The sequence below is a fragment of the Panthera uncia genome (genome assembly GCF_023721935.1).
Source record: "Panthera uncia isolate 11264 chromosome C1 unlocalized genomic scaffold, Puncia_PCG_1.0 HiC_scaffold_3, whole genome shotgun sequence".
In the NCBI taxonomy this organism is placed as follows: Eukaryota; Metazoa; Chordata; class Mammalia; order Carnivora; family Felidae; genus Panthera; species Panthera uncia.
The window spans coordinates 42304284-42317198 of NW_026057584.1; the positions used below are offsets into that span (position 1 = coordinate 42304284).

The 12915-nt window shown below is 39.0% G+C and overlaps 1 protein-coding gene across 4 annotated transcripts in view; it reads left to right on the forward strand.

Moving 5' to 3' along the window:
- TMEFF2 (transmembrane protein with EGF like and two follistatin like domains 2) overlaps positions 1–12915 on the forward strand; it is a 235447-nt gene that overhangs the window by 130905 nt on the left and 91627 nt on the right. For all 4 annotated transcript variants that reach the window (XR_007454319.1, XM_049615233.1, XM_049615231.1 and 1 more), the window contains exon 5: positions 259–355. Coding sequence is in view for 3 of the 4 variants with exons in the window: in XM_049615233.1 (XP_049471190.1) it covers positions 259–355 (97 nt within the window). In the remaining variant the exon portion in view is untranslated. The remainder of the gene's footprint in view (positions 1–258; positions 356–12915) is intronic.

Below are 12915 nucleotides of genomic sequence, written 5' to 3' on the forward strand. Positions count from 1 at the left end.
ACAAATCCACTAAACCTCTTGTTTGTTGTTTCATTTTGTTTGTAAGAACCTCAAGTGTTTATTACATAGCAATGGCTGCATATTATTGCTAGAGTTTCCCCTAAATTTAGGGAAGAAAAGAGGTGAATAAGACATTCTTTGAAGGCCCAAAAAGCAAACTGGCCTTTTGGAAAAGTAGCCTTGATAAAATGGTCTTTGAGTGTGGGTAGTAAGCATACTTATCGGAATTCTTTCTGTTTCCCTTTTTCTTCTCTCCAGTTCATGAAGGCTCAGGAGAAACCAGTCAAAAGGAGACTTCCACCTGTGATATCTGCCAGTTTGGTGCAGAATGCGATGAAGACGCTGAGGATGTCTGGTAACGCATTCTTTTTATTCTTTAAACAAATCATGACAATAATTTCTTTTTATTCGCTCGACCATTTCCTAAAAGACATTTTCAGCACGTTTTCCAATCCAGTTCCTAAGGGGAAAATTAAGGGCTCTGATAACAGCAAGGAATTTCTGAGGCTGAATTAAGAGCTGGACTAGCCAGGCAGCTGTTAAGAACGTTCGTTACTTGATACGATACGCTAAGATATCTTTTAGACCCCCAGATACTGTCAATGTTAAAAGATGGATAGAAAAATCATACTTATCAGGACGTTTCTTAGGAACCATGGTCAATAAACAATGGATGGTTGCTAATCTGCTTTCTAAGATGGTGCATCTGAGTAATTGCAGAGAATTGAAGGGTTCTGCATATGCGCACCCATAGCCAAATTAAGAAGGCAGTAAAGCAAAGAATGATTTCTGGGCTTCTCTCTAGGATCAACTTCTCCCTTCATCCAAACAATACTCGACTCCTTCGGGAAACATGTTGAACAAATAATGAATAATATTCATTATTTTGAATGAGTCCCAAAATGTTAGTCCGCTGGGGCATCCACGTGTATTAGTCCTGCCTAAATCATCCCCAAAGGGAGCAACCCAAAGTTCAGCATGAGGTCTTTGTGGTGTTGATAGTGGAAAGAGGCAGGGTTCCCCCTCACTTATACACATAGCTTTCAGGAAAACAGCCAAGTGCCCTTTGTTGTCTTCATGGTACAGACTATGTTTGTCTAGAGGAGTTAACAATCATTTCGATCAAGGTGGCAAAGAGAGTAAATCTTAAATGTTCTTATCGCAAAAAAAGAAATGGTGATTGTGTGACGTGATGGAGGTGTTAGCTAACAGTATGGTGGTAATCATATTGCAATATATAAGCATATCAAACACGTGCACATCTTAAATTTATACGATGTTATATGGCAATTATATCTCAGTAGAGCTGGAGGCAAACAACAGTAATTTGGATCAAATTTTTGTGGGTGGAGGGAGCCACTCATCCAAAGAACAAGAAGAAAAAAACTGAAGGCAAGATAATTTTGGCAAGAGTGAAACAGCCTGCACTTAAAATATTTACAGTTTTTTTGAATGAGGATTAAGTGGTGGATTGCAACAGAGCAAACTGGAGTTCTTAGGGTAAACTAATCAGGTACTTACAGGTAGACACTGTAGCCAGGTGAATTAGCCACCCACTAATAAATGCAGACAGCAGGAGAGTTTTCCATACCTGCCAAACATTTCTCACCAATGGGCAGCTAGCAGCCAGGTGAGAGCTTATGTACTGGTTTGACCGCCTTGAGGTAAATAAATGTGTAACTTCTTAAGAGCATTTTGGGCATCTTAATGGCTAATGGATTTATCGTTCTCAAACCTGGCTGATCATCACAATTACTCTGGAAACTTTTTAGACACACTGATTCTTTTGTTCCACCCCAAAACTAATAAATCAGAATTTCAGAGAAGTAGGGCTTAAATTTTTACTTATCTAAAACTCCCCCAAATGACTATGAAACACTGCTTTAAAATAAATGACTGACTCAAAGAATCATTTTGCTCTCTCAATGCTTTTGGACTCTATATAGTCATAGCCAATATATATATTAAGACACACTGATAGGAAAGACATCCTTTAAACATTACATTTTTAATGTTTCCTGGTGACTGCATCTGTAGTTCCACATCATTTTTAAAGCTGTTAATTATCTTGCTGTCAATTATTTTACTTAAAAAAAATTCACATGGGTTCCTAATTTTTTCTTAGAATTTCCATTCCCCTGGTTTCTCATCTCTTCAGTGGTCATCTTTAGGTAACACAGTTTGCTTTGCAGGTGCAAAGATTTAAGAAACCATATGAATACTATGGGTTTGATCCATCTGTGTACTTTTTCTTGTCGCTTATCTTTAACCCTAGGGGTAAATTCCACCATCCTTTCACTTTACAAAGAGGAAACTGAGTTTTGAAGTGTTTCAGTGGCCATCCACAATGAAGAGGTGAGGGGAAAGTAACTAGAGGGTGTTAGCCTAACAATTCAGCCAAAGATGCAATTAAAATAATATTTCTTTCCTGCCACGTCTGCAAGAATAAAAGAGCCAGATTGCCGGCAGCTTAGACGTAGTGACTCAAGACCTGCAGGATTCAAGCTGGTGACAAGGGAGATGCCTGCAGCAGGCAGTGGGAAAATGTCCAGGCAAGCAGTGTCACTCCTGGTATTCTAGCAAAAGTTCCAATCTATGGTATGAGGGCAGGTGGAATGAGCAGATACACACAGGGCTGGTGGCATCCGAAAAATTCAACAGGAGGTCATAGGTCCCAGCCATGCAACTGGAGCTAAGAAAAAGAAACCCAGTTATACAAAGGGAACAAGAAGGACAAAGCAGAACTTCAATGATCAAGGAATTGGTTATCAATCAGGAAAAGAGAGACAGATCCGGGCAAGACTGGATAGATACCCACTTGCCGGAACTGGTGTAGAAAGCCAAGCCTTGGTTACAAGGGGCTGAGACGAGCGTCTAGATCTCAGAAATAAATTACAAGGTCAGAATGAAATCAGCAGCAAAGCTGACTGGATGCTGAATCAGTTAGCTTTTGGCTAGGACATCTTGTACGCCCCCAGCCTAGAGACAAGATTAGTTCCAAAATGCGGAATAAAGCTGAACCTCCAGATGGGGCTAAGTGGCTATAGCTGTGAAGATTAGAGGGATGCAGGGGGCAGGGAGCCAAGAAGATCATTATACTTCCCAGGCAAGAATGAAAAGTTGTTAGCATTTAAATAAAATGTACTTAAAATGTCCAATGTAAGCAAGAAGGAATGGTGCTGAAAGTGATAAGCGTATTGATTTTCATTTACATAAATACCTTTGTATGTTAACATTTTATATTTAGTTATGACCATGAAGGGCAGATTGGGAACAGCTGAAGGACGCAAGAATAAAGCGATAAATGAAGTTAAATAGGCATGGAAGGAAAGAGGCTATAAAGTACACCAGAAGGCAGTTGGGGAGTGATCTGACTCGTACTGGTCAACTGAAGCAGGGGAGTTTTGATGTGCTGTTGATTTTTTTTTTTAATTTTTTTTAATGTTTATTTTATTATTTTTGAGACAGAGAGAGACAGAGCATGAACGGGGGAGGGGCAGAGAGAGAGGGAGACACAGAATCGGAAGCAGGCTCCAGGCTCTGAGCCATTAGCCCAGAGCCCGACGCGGGGCTCGAACTCACGGGCCGTGAGATCCTGACCTGAGCCAAAGTCGGACGCTCAACCGACTGAGCCACCCAGGTGCCCCAATGTGCTGTTGATTTTGGATGAAACCACGACCAGGTCCTCTCGCAAACATAACGTATTGCATATGCTGTGTGGCAACAAGGAGTACAACTCAGTGTTCAATTTTATTTTTGCCTTTGATACTAACTAAACCCACCGTTTTATACATGCAAATTTCCTCAATCCTGCGTTATGAATAATAACAAGATGTGAATAATTATTACTGTATTTGTGATATGGGAACAAAGATGAGAAATTAATTCCTGGTCTTTCTTTAACCCTGGCCTAAGAAATTAATATTTTATATTTCATCACAAAAACTAAGTCTAGTTATCCAAAAATGCTTAGGTACTTTCCAAATGAGGACATATCTTTGTTAGAATTAAAAAGCCGGTTGGTCAGTTACAATCAATCACAATCACTTGATCTTTTCACAAATGAGTTTTGGAGTTAAACAAGTCACGCTGGGGGCGCCTGGGTGGCTCAGTCTGTTAAGTGTCCAACTTCAGCCCAGCTCATGATCCCCCACTTTGTGGGTTCAAGCCCCGCATCGGGCTCTGTGCTAACAGCTCAGAGCCTGGAGCCTGCTTCAGATTCTGTGTCTCTTTCTCTCTCTCTCTCTGCCCCTCCGCTGCTTACACTCTGTCTCTCTGTCTTCCAAAAATAAATAAACATTAAAAAATTAAAAAAACAAAAACAAGTCATGCTGGACATGGAGAACATAAATAACCAAATGAATGAATGAATGGTAGAGGGGTAAGGAAAATAGAGGAAGAGAACTAATAATAATTAGAGAATGGCACTGATAAACCATGATACTAAAGACATTACATTTTAATGCCTTTGAGAAAAACAGATGGTTTATAAGCTCATATAAACCCCTCACATACATTTTATGATTTCATTTCAAGGTTTTTCTCTTGCTTTTTCCTTCTTCTTATGGACAACATCAAGACTCTAGAAACCCGAAGATTCTCTCAATAGCAGAGAACCACCAATGCTACAGAAGATTCTTCAGTTACAGTAATTTTCCTATAGTGTAGGAAACAATTAAGCTTCCAAAAGAGAGAATTAAAAGTCCACATGGGAAGTGGTCCACACCACAGATCTATCCACTCTCATATCGGGGCATCCCTTTATTTAGGATGGACTTCAAACAAATGGAACACCTGTGCAAAGGGATGTGTAAGTTTGCTTATAGGGAAGGGGTTAAGAGGGGAAGGAAAGAAGGGCTTAAAAGATTGTTTCTCTTAATATCCAGACTGAAAAAAGTCAAAACTAATATGTTTATACATCAAAGAGACTCTCAAATGCCTCCTGCCAAATATAATTTATAAAGAAAAAGAATAGCTTATAAATAAGTCAAACATAAGAAAATTGACTCATTGCAGAGTAATAAAGCCAATCTGATAGCACTGGGAATACCAACTTATAATTTCAACAAATACTTCTGATACTTGGTTCGTTTTAGAAACAGGTTTATATTCCCTTAATTATCTTACCTGATAAATTATTTCTGTAAGTCCAAAGTAGGTCAATGGTAACTCTCTTTGCACTGGGAACTATTCCTAAGAAGTAATTAGCCTAGAACTTTCTGTTGGTCCTGTCAGTCAGAAGTAGTTCAGAGCCCCGGGGTTGATACTTGATTTAATATAAGAAAAAAGCAAGTTGATAGCTGAGTCTGATCATAGGAATGACTGGGTAAGAAATTGGCTGCCTGCCTAACATTTTCAGGGTGTCAGCATAGATCAAGGAAGGGAGCACAGGTGTAAAAGCAGATGTGGCTCGTGACAAATGATATAAAGGGGCAACTTAAATTATGTGTATTTGCTTCGTGTGTATGCTTTCTAGCTCCTATTTCCATTTTAACTTTGCTTTTGTATCCCACTCTACATGCTACTCAGGCTCCACTGGCAAAATCTTATTGACTAAAATTCTATTAATTCCTCAGTAGTCATTCATTTTGTCTTTGAAAGCATTGATAATGTGTTCCAGTTTTACCGTATAACATCCTTGAGTTTGACTGCAATGGGAAGAAAGGGAAAAAGCAAAGTAGTTGCAGTAAAATGAGCTCAGAGAAACTGAATGAGCATCTCTGTTTTTCTTATTTCATTGGCGTTCCATAACTGAGACAGGGTGTGGGCTTTGACGTTGCTTTTGTGAGTGTCTCTTACAAAGACAGTTTAGTTTGAAGTCCTTAACATCTTGCTTCTTTGATCTGAGAAGGCTCCTTGTCACTAGGATGACTGTGTGTTGTTGGCATCATTCCCACCTTTAATGCATTTTGGACTGTGGAGAATCATGAATATTTGAAGCAGGACAATGGCCGTGGATGATCGTTGGCACTAGATTTCACCATACATAGTAGCAAATTAGGCATTAGGTCCTGCTGACTTTAGTGCTTTTGGATTACGAGTTTGAAAGGGAAAATTAAGACACCTCTGAGGAGAATACAGAAAATGATTTCTTTTAAAACTACTACCGGTCAACAAATGAACAAAAAGATTGTGTTACATTTGGAAAGTTTCCAGTTGTTTTCTATGAAGTAAAAAGATCAGTTAGGATTGTATACAGGATATTTCAAGAAGAGGATGCTGATTAGTCACAAAATCTTAGTGATTCAAGAGTTCATTCAGGCTCCTCTCAGGGTTTCCCTTTTATTGATTTCCTTTGCTCTCTTGCCTCAGAACTGTAAATGTGCTTACCATAATTAGGACTGACTTCTAATGAATTTACTCATGGAGAGAATGAAAACACACATAAAAAAATAAAAATAGGTCTGCTCTTCAAAAATCCAAGGTTTTTGTTGGATATAAATATGACTTTATGAGAAAACCTTTCCAATCTCAAGATTCGTGGGCTTGGGATATTGCCTTCCTCAAATTGTCTCTTCTCCTCCACCATGAAGGCAGTGCGGTCACCTCTGAAAACTGCCATCGTATTTTCTGTTTGTGTAGATGGGTGGGGACTGAAGAGTAAAGACAAATCTCTTTCCTTCAATGCCTCCATTTGCCCAGAAAATTCTTCCAGAGACTGAAATATGCAGCTCTTGATTTGGGGTAGCACACCTATTTCCATTCCCACAATTCCAAGGGGGAAATGCAGACATTTTTAGCAAATCCATAGACAAATGTAAAAGTTCATTTGATTTTATTTCTTTCTTATTATGCATTCCTCCAGTTATCTTAATCAAGAAAAAAATAACTTGTGTTTTTTTAATTCCACACAAAGAAATAAAATGTAGAATGCAATTGGAGTTAAAAAGGACTAGTATTTGTTACATGGTCTATACAACGATCTGTGCCAACAAACACCTGATCTGTGACCCAAACTTCCTTCTGTAGTAGCTGCCAGTAATAAATCTGCAAACTGAATCTAACATTTTGTCACTTTGAGAGATAAATGAATAACAATGCCACTTCAAATGAACAACAGGCAATCTCAGAAAACAAACAACAAATGAACAACTAACCCACCCACCAAAAATGGAACATTATACTTTGTGAAAAGTGAAACTTAAAAAATAAAACTGGGGGCGCCTGGGTGGCTCAGTCGGTTGAGCGTCCGACTTCAGCTCAGGTCACGATCTCACGGCCCGTGAGTTCGAGCCCCGCGTCGGGCTCTGGGCTAATGGCTCAGAGCCTGGAGCCTGCTTCTGATTCTGTGTCTCCCTCTCTCTCTGCCCCTCCCCCGTTCATGCTCTGTCTCTCTGTCCCAAAAATAAATAAACGTTAAAAAAAAATTTTTAAAAAAAATAAAATAAAATAAAACTGAGGGGCACCTGGGTGGCTCAGTCAGTTGGGCGTCCGACTTCGGCTCAGGTCATGATCTCATGGTCCGTGAGTTCGAGCCCCGTGTCGGGCTCTGTGCTGACAGCTCAGAGCCTGGAGCTTGTTTCAGATTCTGTGTCTCCCTCTCTGTCTGACCTTCCCCCGTTCATGCTCTGTCTCTCTCTGTCTCAAAAATGAATAAACGTTAAAAAAAAATTTAAAAATAAATAAATAAAATTGAAATTTGCAAATAAGCCATGGTCTTTAAAACAATGGCTTACCTCAGGTCTTCTGTGATACTGGGCTCCTTCAAAAGGAATTAGATTTTCACCTAAGTTCTTTTGAAATTTTTCACCTAAGTTCTTTTGAATTTTTCTCAGTAACTATGCCACAACTATGCTATCACATAATGATTGATGAAACTTAATTATGGTGTAACAGGTATAAACATAAATCTGTGTGGACTACCAGGAAAAATAGGAATAAAGTATTCTAAACTTTCACATATGTTTTATATGCTTTTAATCATTTTTATTTAGCTTGTGCAATATAAATCATGTAACTTACGTTTTATATAAAAATAATGAAATACTGCACGAAAGCAGAACAAAGGAACAAAATCCTAAGTACGTGTATTTCTACCACTAATTTAACTGTTTTTGTTACTTGTGTCTCTTTTTACTTGCTGTTTGAATCTTGTTTTTGGACTCTACCCTGCTAGTGGGGTTTGCCTTACTTTTGGTGTTCGTTCATCAAGCTCTCATTCTCAATTTCCTCTAGACTTGTCTGAGTCTCAGTTTCTAGTATACACTGAGTCAAAGATTGCTCCCCGCTAGAATTAGAGAACACCTATTCCATCTTCTCGTGTCCCACTGTAACACCCCAGTCTCAGACATGAAAGTATGATTCGCATAGTTATCAAAATATGACAGAACTTCCAGAAGTTTGTTTCCCATATGGCAGCTGCCATCATAACGTTTACGCTTATGGAGCTATTTAATCCTCATAATCTCATGAAGTTAGATGCATTAATATTTTCCATTATTATTAATATTTCCAAAGTTATTAATCCAGTATTAATATTTCCAAAATATTATGGAGCTATTTAATCCTTCTCATAATCTCATGAAGTTAGATGCGTTAATATTTTCCATTTTGAAGAAAGGAAACTGAGGCACAGAGTGGCTACACAAACTGCCCAAAGCCAGACAGTAAGCGGAAGAGCTAGGATTTGAACCCCAACAGACTGACTCAAGAGGCCACCACTCACTGTCTTCTCATATATTTAATGGCATAAATTGTGTGGGTGCATGTGTAGTATACATTATGTATATACACACACATATACTGAATTTCGTATCTTTTGTCTTGAAATAGAATATGAAAACAAAGACTTAAGTGAGGAAATCCACCATGAGCAGGTCCACATTGTCTATGATGACCTTGAAGTATTTTCTTTCTCACTAGGTACATACATTTCCTTAGAGACTGGATGGCTTTCCTTTGTTTTGTTTTGTTTGTTCTTCATGGAAGCATTGAATTATCTGTGGAGGATGTCATGACTATATGTGCCCAATTAGAGGAGGTTATTAGGTATAACGTTGCAAAGAACAGACTGTCTTCACCAAAACCTGATTATTTTGAGCTGTTTCAACTTCAGCTTACTGCTTTTGAAGTGACAGTAGCAACCTTCTTAATGGACCGGGGTGGGGGGGGGACATAATTTATATATTAACTAGGTAGGTTTTAGATCTTTTTATCCAGAAAGGAGGCATGTGAGAGATGAGCCATTCAACACTCCTCCTTCCTTTAATGCTGGTGTGCCACTATCAGCCACGTGTCACAGGGTGTGCAAGAAGCAGAGAACACTGAGGAACCCAGACGAACAAGGGCACTGTTCAGTAAGCCATTTGCTAAGTAACGTTGTCCTTACTATCTCTGGGAGTAGCTGATGGGCTGTGTGCCCCTTTCCAAGTAGCAAAAGAGAATTGATTACAAATGCGTATTCTGACCATAAGAATAGAAGTTATGGCATGTCAGAGAAAAAGGGGAAAATCGCTACATTCAATGGCAGCTGAATATGGCCCCTATGCCAGTGGGTTTTAATCCCTGTGGTAGTGGCAGTGCGCTGCTGTCTTGCCGTTTGGCCCTTCAACATATCTTGTCAAGCCTTTTATTTCCCAATCTCGTAGATCTTCTTGAAGGTTACATTAAAATAGATTTTTTTCTGATTATAAAAGTGGCACCTGTTTATCGCAGAGAATTTGAAAAAACTAGAAGCATAAAAACTCTATTAAAATGGCATCTCCATCATCCCTCCATTCCAAGAAAACCACTGCAAAATTTGGAGGAATATACTCCCCCCACATCAGTGTTTATGTATGTGTGCATGCACATGCCTGTATATATTTTTAATGAAAATCAAGTCATTGTTTACACATCCATAGACCCCCCTCCCCAAAAGTTTTACTTAAGGTTAAGGATGAGTTTGGAGATTGTTAGGAATGTTAAATAAACTTATGAAGACCATATTCAGATTTGAACATAATTTCTGTGTTCTATTATAATTATATCATTTTCCTTTCAAAATTTGTGAACTTCTCAAGACAAATGGATTTGAGAGCACTGTCTCAACTTTTGAGATCTAAAAAACTTACCAAAACCTAATTCCCTTCTCAGTCCACCTTAGACATTTTTCTTGGTTAATTCCAAGAGACTGGATGGTTCGTGAACTGTAAACATTTCGTTGTCTGTTTCCAGACATTCATAATAAATAGCTTTCTGAGGTATAAGCATTATTTACAGAGAAACTGTCCTCCCAAAGGTGTTTTAAATTGGGTAGAAACTATTGCTAGTCTTCAGTGGTTTACTTCCAAACAGTAATATATCGTGTGTGTTAGTTCATCTAAACAACAAATCAGCAAGCCATCCTCCACAGCCAGCATCAGTCCGTTCCAGGCACATCCCCCTACAAGCAGGATGTGTATTTTCTACTAAGTGATTGAACAAATTGTAAAATTACATGCAACACCCCGTCGGACAATCAATATTCCTGAAGCTCTAAATGCTTATTGTAGTAAAGAAAAAAATAAATGAAGGAAAGGGAGGTCTGATTTTTCTAATCCCCCACCCAGTGCCAAGTAGAATCATTCAGGAGTGGATCCATTCTTCCCCTCACCACTAAGCTATGAATGAAACATAAGAAATCAGGATGATGCACTTGGGACGGATGATCTTCTAAAGATTGTTTACCACAGCTCTTTTTTATTCATTACAGTCTTTTTAAAGTCTTTGACATAGTAGTTTCCTCTATTCTCTGAGCTCATTCTAAAATGAGCTTTCTACAATCAAAATTGTACTATCCAGGGTAATAAAAGTAATGCAGACTACAAGTAGCCATAGTGACTATAATGAGCAGATATTAAAAGATATACACAACAAGTGGCACAAATGCAAAAATAATAAGTGAAATAAAATACTGTCTTCACATTAGCAAATATTAGTGATGTATTTCTGTAATAAACATAGATATCGACATAAATGCAGCACTTTAAAACATTCAAATATAACACCAAATTATTAATTATGACAAAGAAATGAAAGAATATATTTGATTGAAGCATGCAGTTTAATTTTAATTGAATTTATTTTTGCTGAAGGAAAAAAAAAACCAACCAGACATGAGGAAGCACTTACTTTGTGCCCTGCACTCCTCTACGGGCTTTATATTTATTAATTCATGTAATCCTCATTGACTAAAGGGTGTTATTACTATTGCAGTTTTAAATATGATGAAACTGAAGCACAAAGGTGTTAAATAACATGTCTAAATTTACTTAGCTATTAAGGTTCAAAGTCAAGATTCAAAGTCAGAGTCCACCCTGTGACCTATTTTGTAAACATTGTGCTCCAGAAAATTGGGGACACAATGGAGAACTTGCAAGACTCAGAGGAGTTTTACAGGTGTAGAGAAGGGGGTGACATTTCCCTGGGAAAACGGAGAGAGGAATGTATGTTTAATTAGCATGGAAGTCAAGTGTACCCTCCATAGAAGTCAAGTGAGCCATCTCTTCTAATCCTTTACAAAGTTGCAGTAAGTTAGGTCTTATTTTCCTCCACTTAGAGAAAGAAGGAAACCAAGTGTTGAGAGATCAATAACATGCCAAATATATGTTGCTATATCGGAGCAGTTCTTGAGTTCAACCTCAGATTTTTCTAAGTCCAAGGTGCATGCCCTCCCATTTTAGTGCATAATGCTAAAGAACAGATGTCAGGGTAGAATTAAGGTAGTTATAGAAACTGTCTTTTCAGAAGGAAGAATAGCTTATGAGATTGTGTGTAGTACTGAAGGGCTGGAAAAGTACCCATAGCCAAATGATGGAAGACTCAGTTGTCAAATATATTACTTCCCGCAACACCATTACTGGTGGGAGAGCCTGCATCGTGTAAATGGAGGTCTCCGTCCTTGGAATGCCCACAAGAAGATTTACGTGGGGATCCATGCTCAAATAAAGACAGCCAGAAGGAAAGTAGCAAGCACAAAGCAGTTTATTAAAGCAGAAGTACACTCTCAAGGTGTGACAGCCAGCGCGTTCCATGAAGCGGAATCAGCCCTTAGGTAGTTTTGACATTTGGTATTTATTGTGTCTCTCTGAGCTGGGAGGAACAGTGACTACAGTGGGGTGGTCTCTAATGGAGGTTGCTTCCAATCATTTGGGGAACTCCTCCCACAGGTTGCAAGGGGGATTTTTTGACCATACAAGGTTTGTACTGGAGTGGTCCTGGCAGCCTTTCTCTTTGGGGGGGGGGGGGGGGGGGGGGGGGCTGTTCCCACAATGCAAATGCATGATGATGAGGCTGAGGTTACCTTGGGACAGAGGTGAAAGAGGAGAGCACGTGCTTGGCACCTATGGCTCTCGATCTGTCAGCCCCAAGGTCTTGGAAACCACAAGGTCAGGATGTTGTGTCCCTGGGCTTTAATGTGTAGTTTATTTATCACCGTTCTTGCCTCCATCTCATGCCTCCACCATTCCCCTTCAAGGAGTAAGGGTTCTGCCTTGGGGCGTTCCTTCCACTGCTCATGTCTAGCTTCTACACTAAATGTAATAACAGATAAGTGTCAAATTCTCAGAGATATCACACACACACACACACACACACACACACACACACACATACACACACTTATTTCTTGCTCTTATCACATTTCAAGTCAAGTGTTCCTAATCAGTCTTCACAAGGTCTTTTAGAAGCGTATCTCTTTCCATACCATGGGCCTGTGTTTCCCCAAATCATTGAGATTCTATTCACTCATTTAATAAAAAGCACGAAAAGAAGAAAAGATCATACATGGGAATTTTTATCAGCCAGTCTCGGAAGTGGCATTTCTCACTTCCACGTATATCCCTCCCTCCAGAACATGTGCTACATAGTAAAAGTAGCATTAAGGAGAAAGAACCCAGGAGTGAAAGTTTGATAATGGCCCTGAAAGAGAGATACTAGAATCGGGAAAGCTGTACA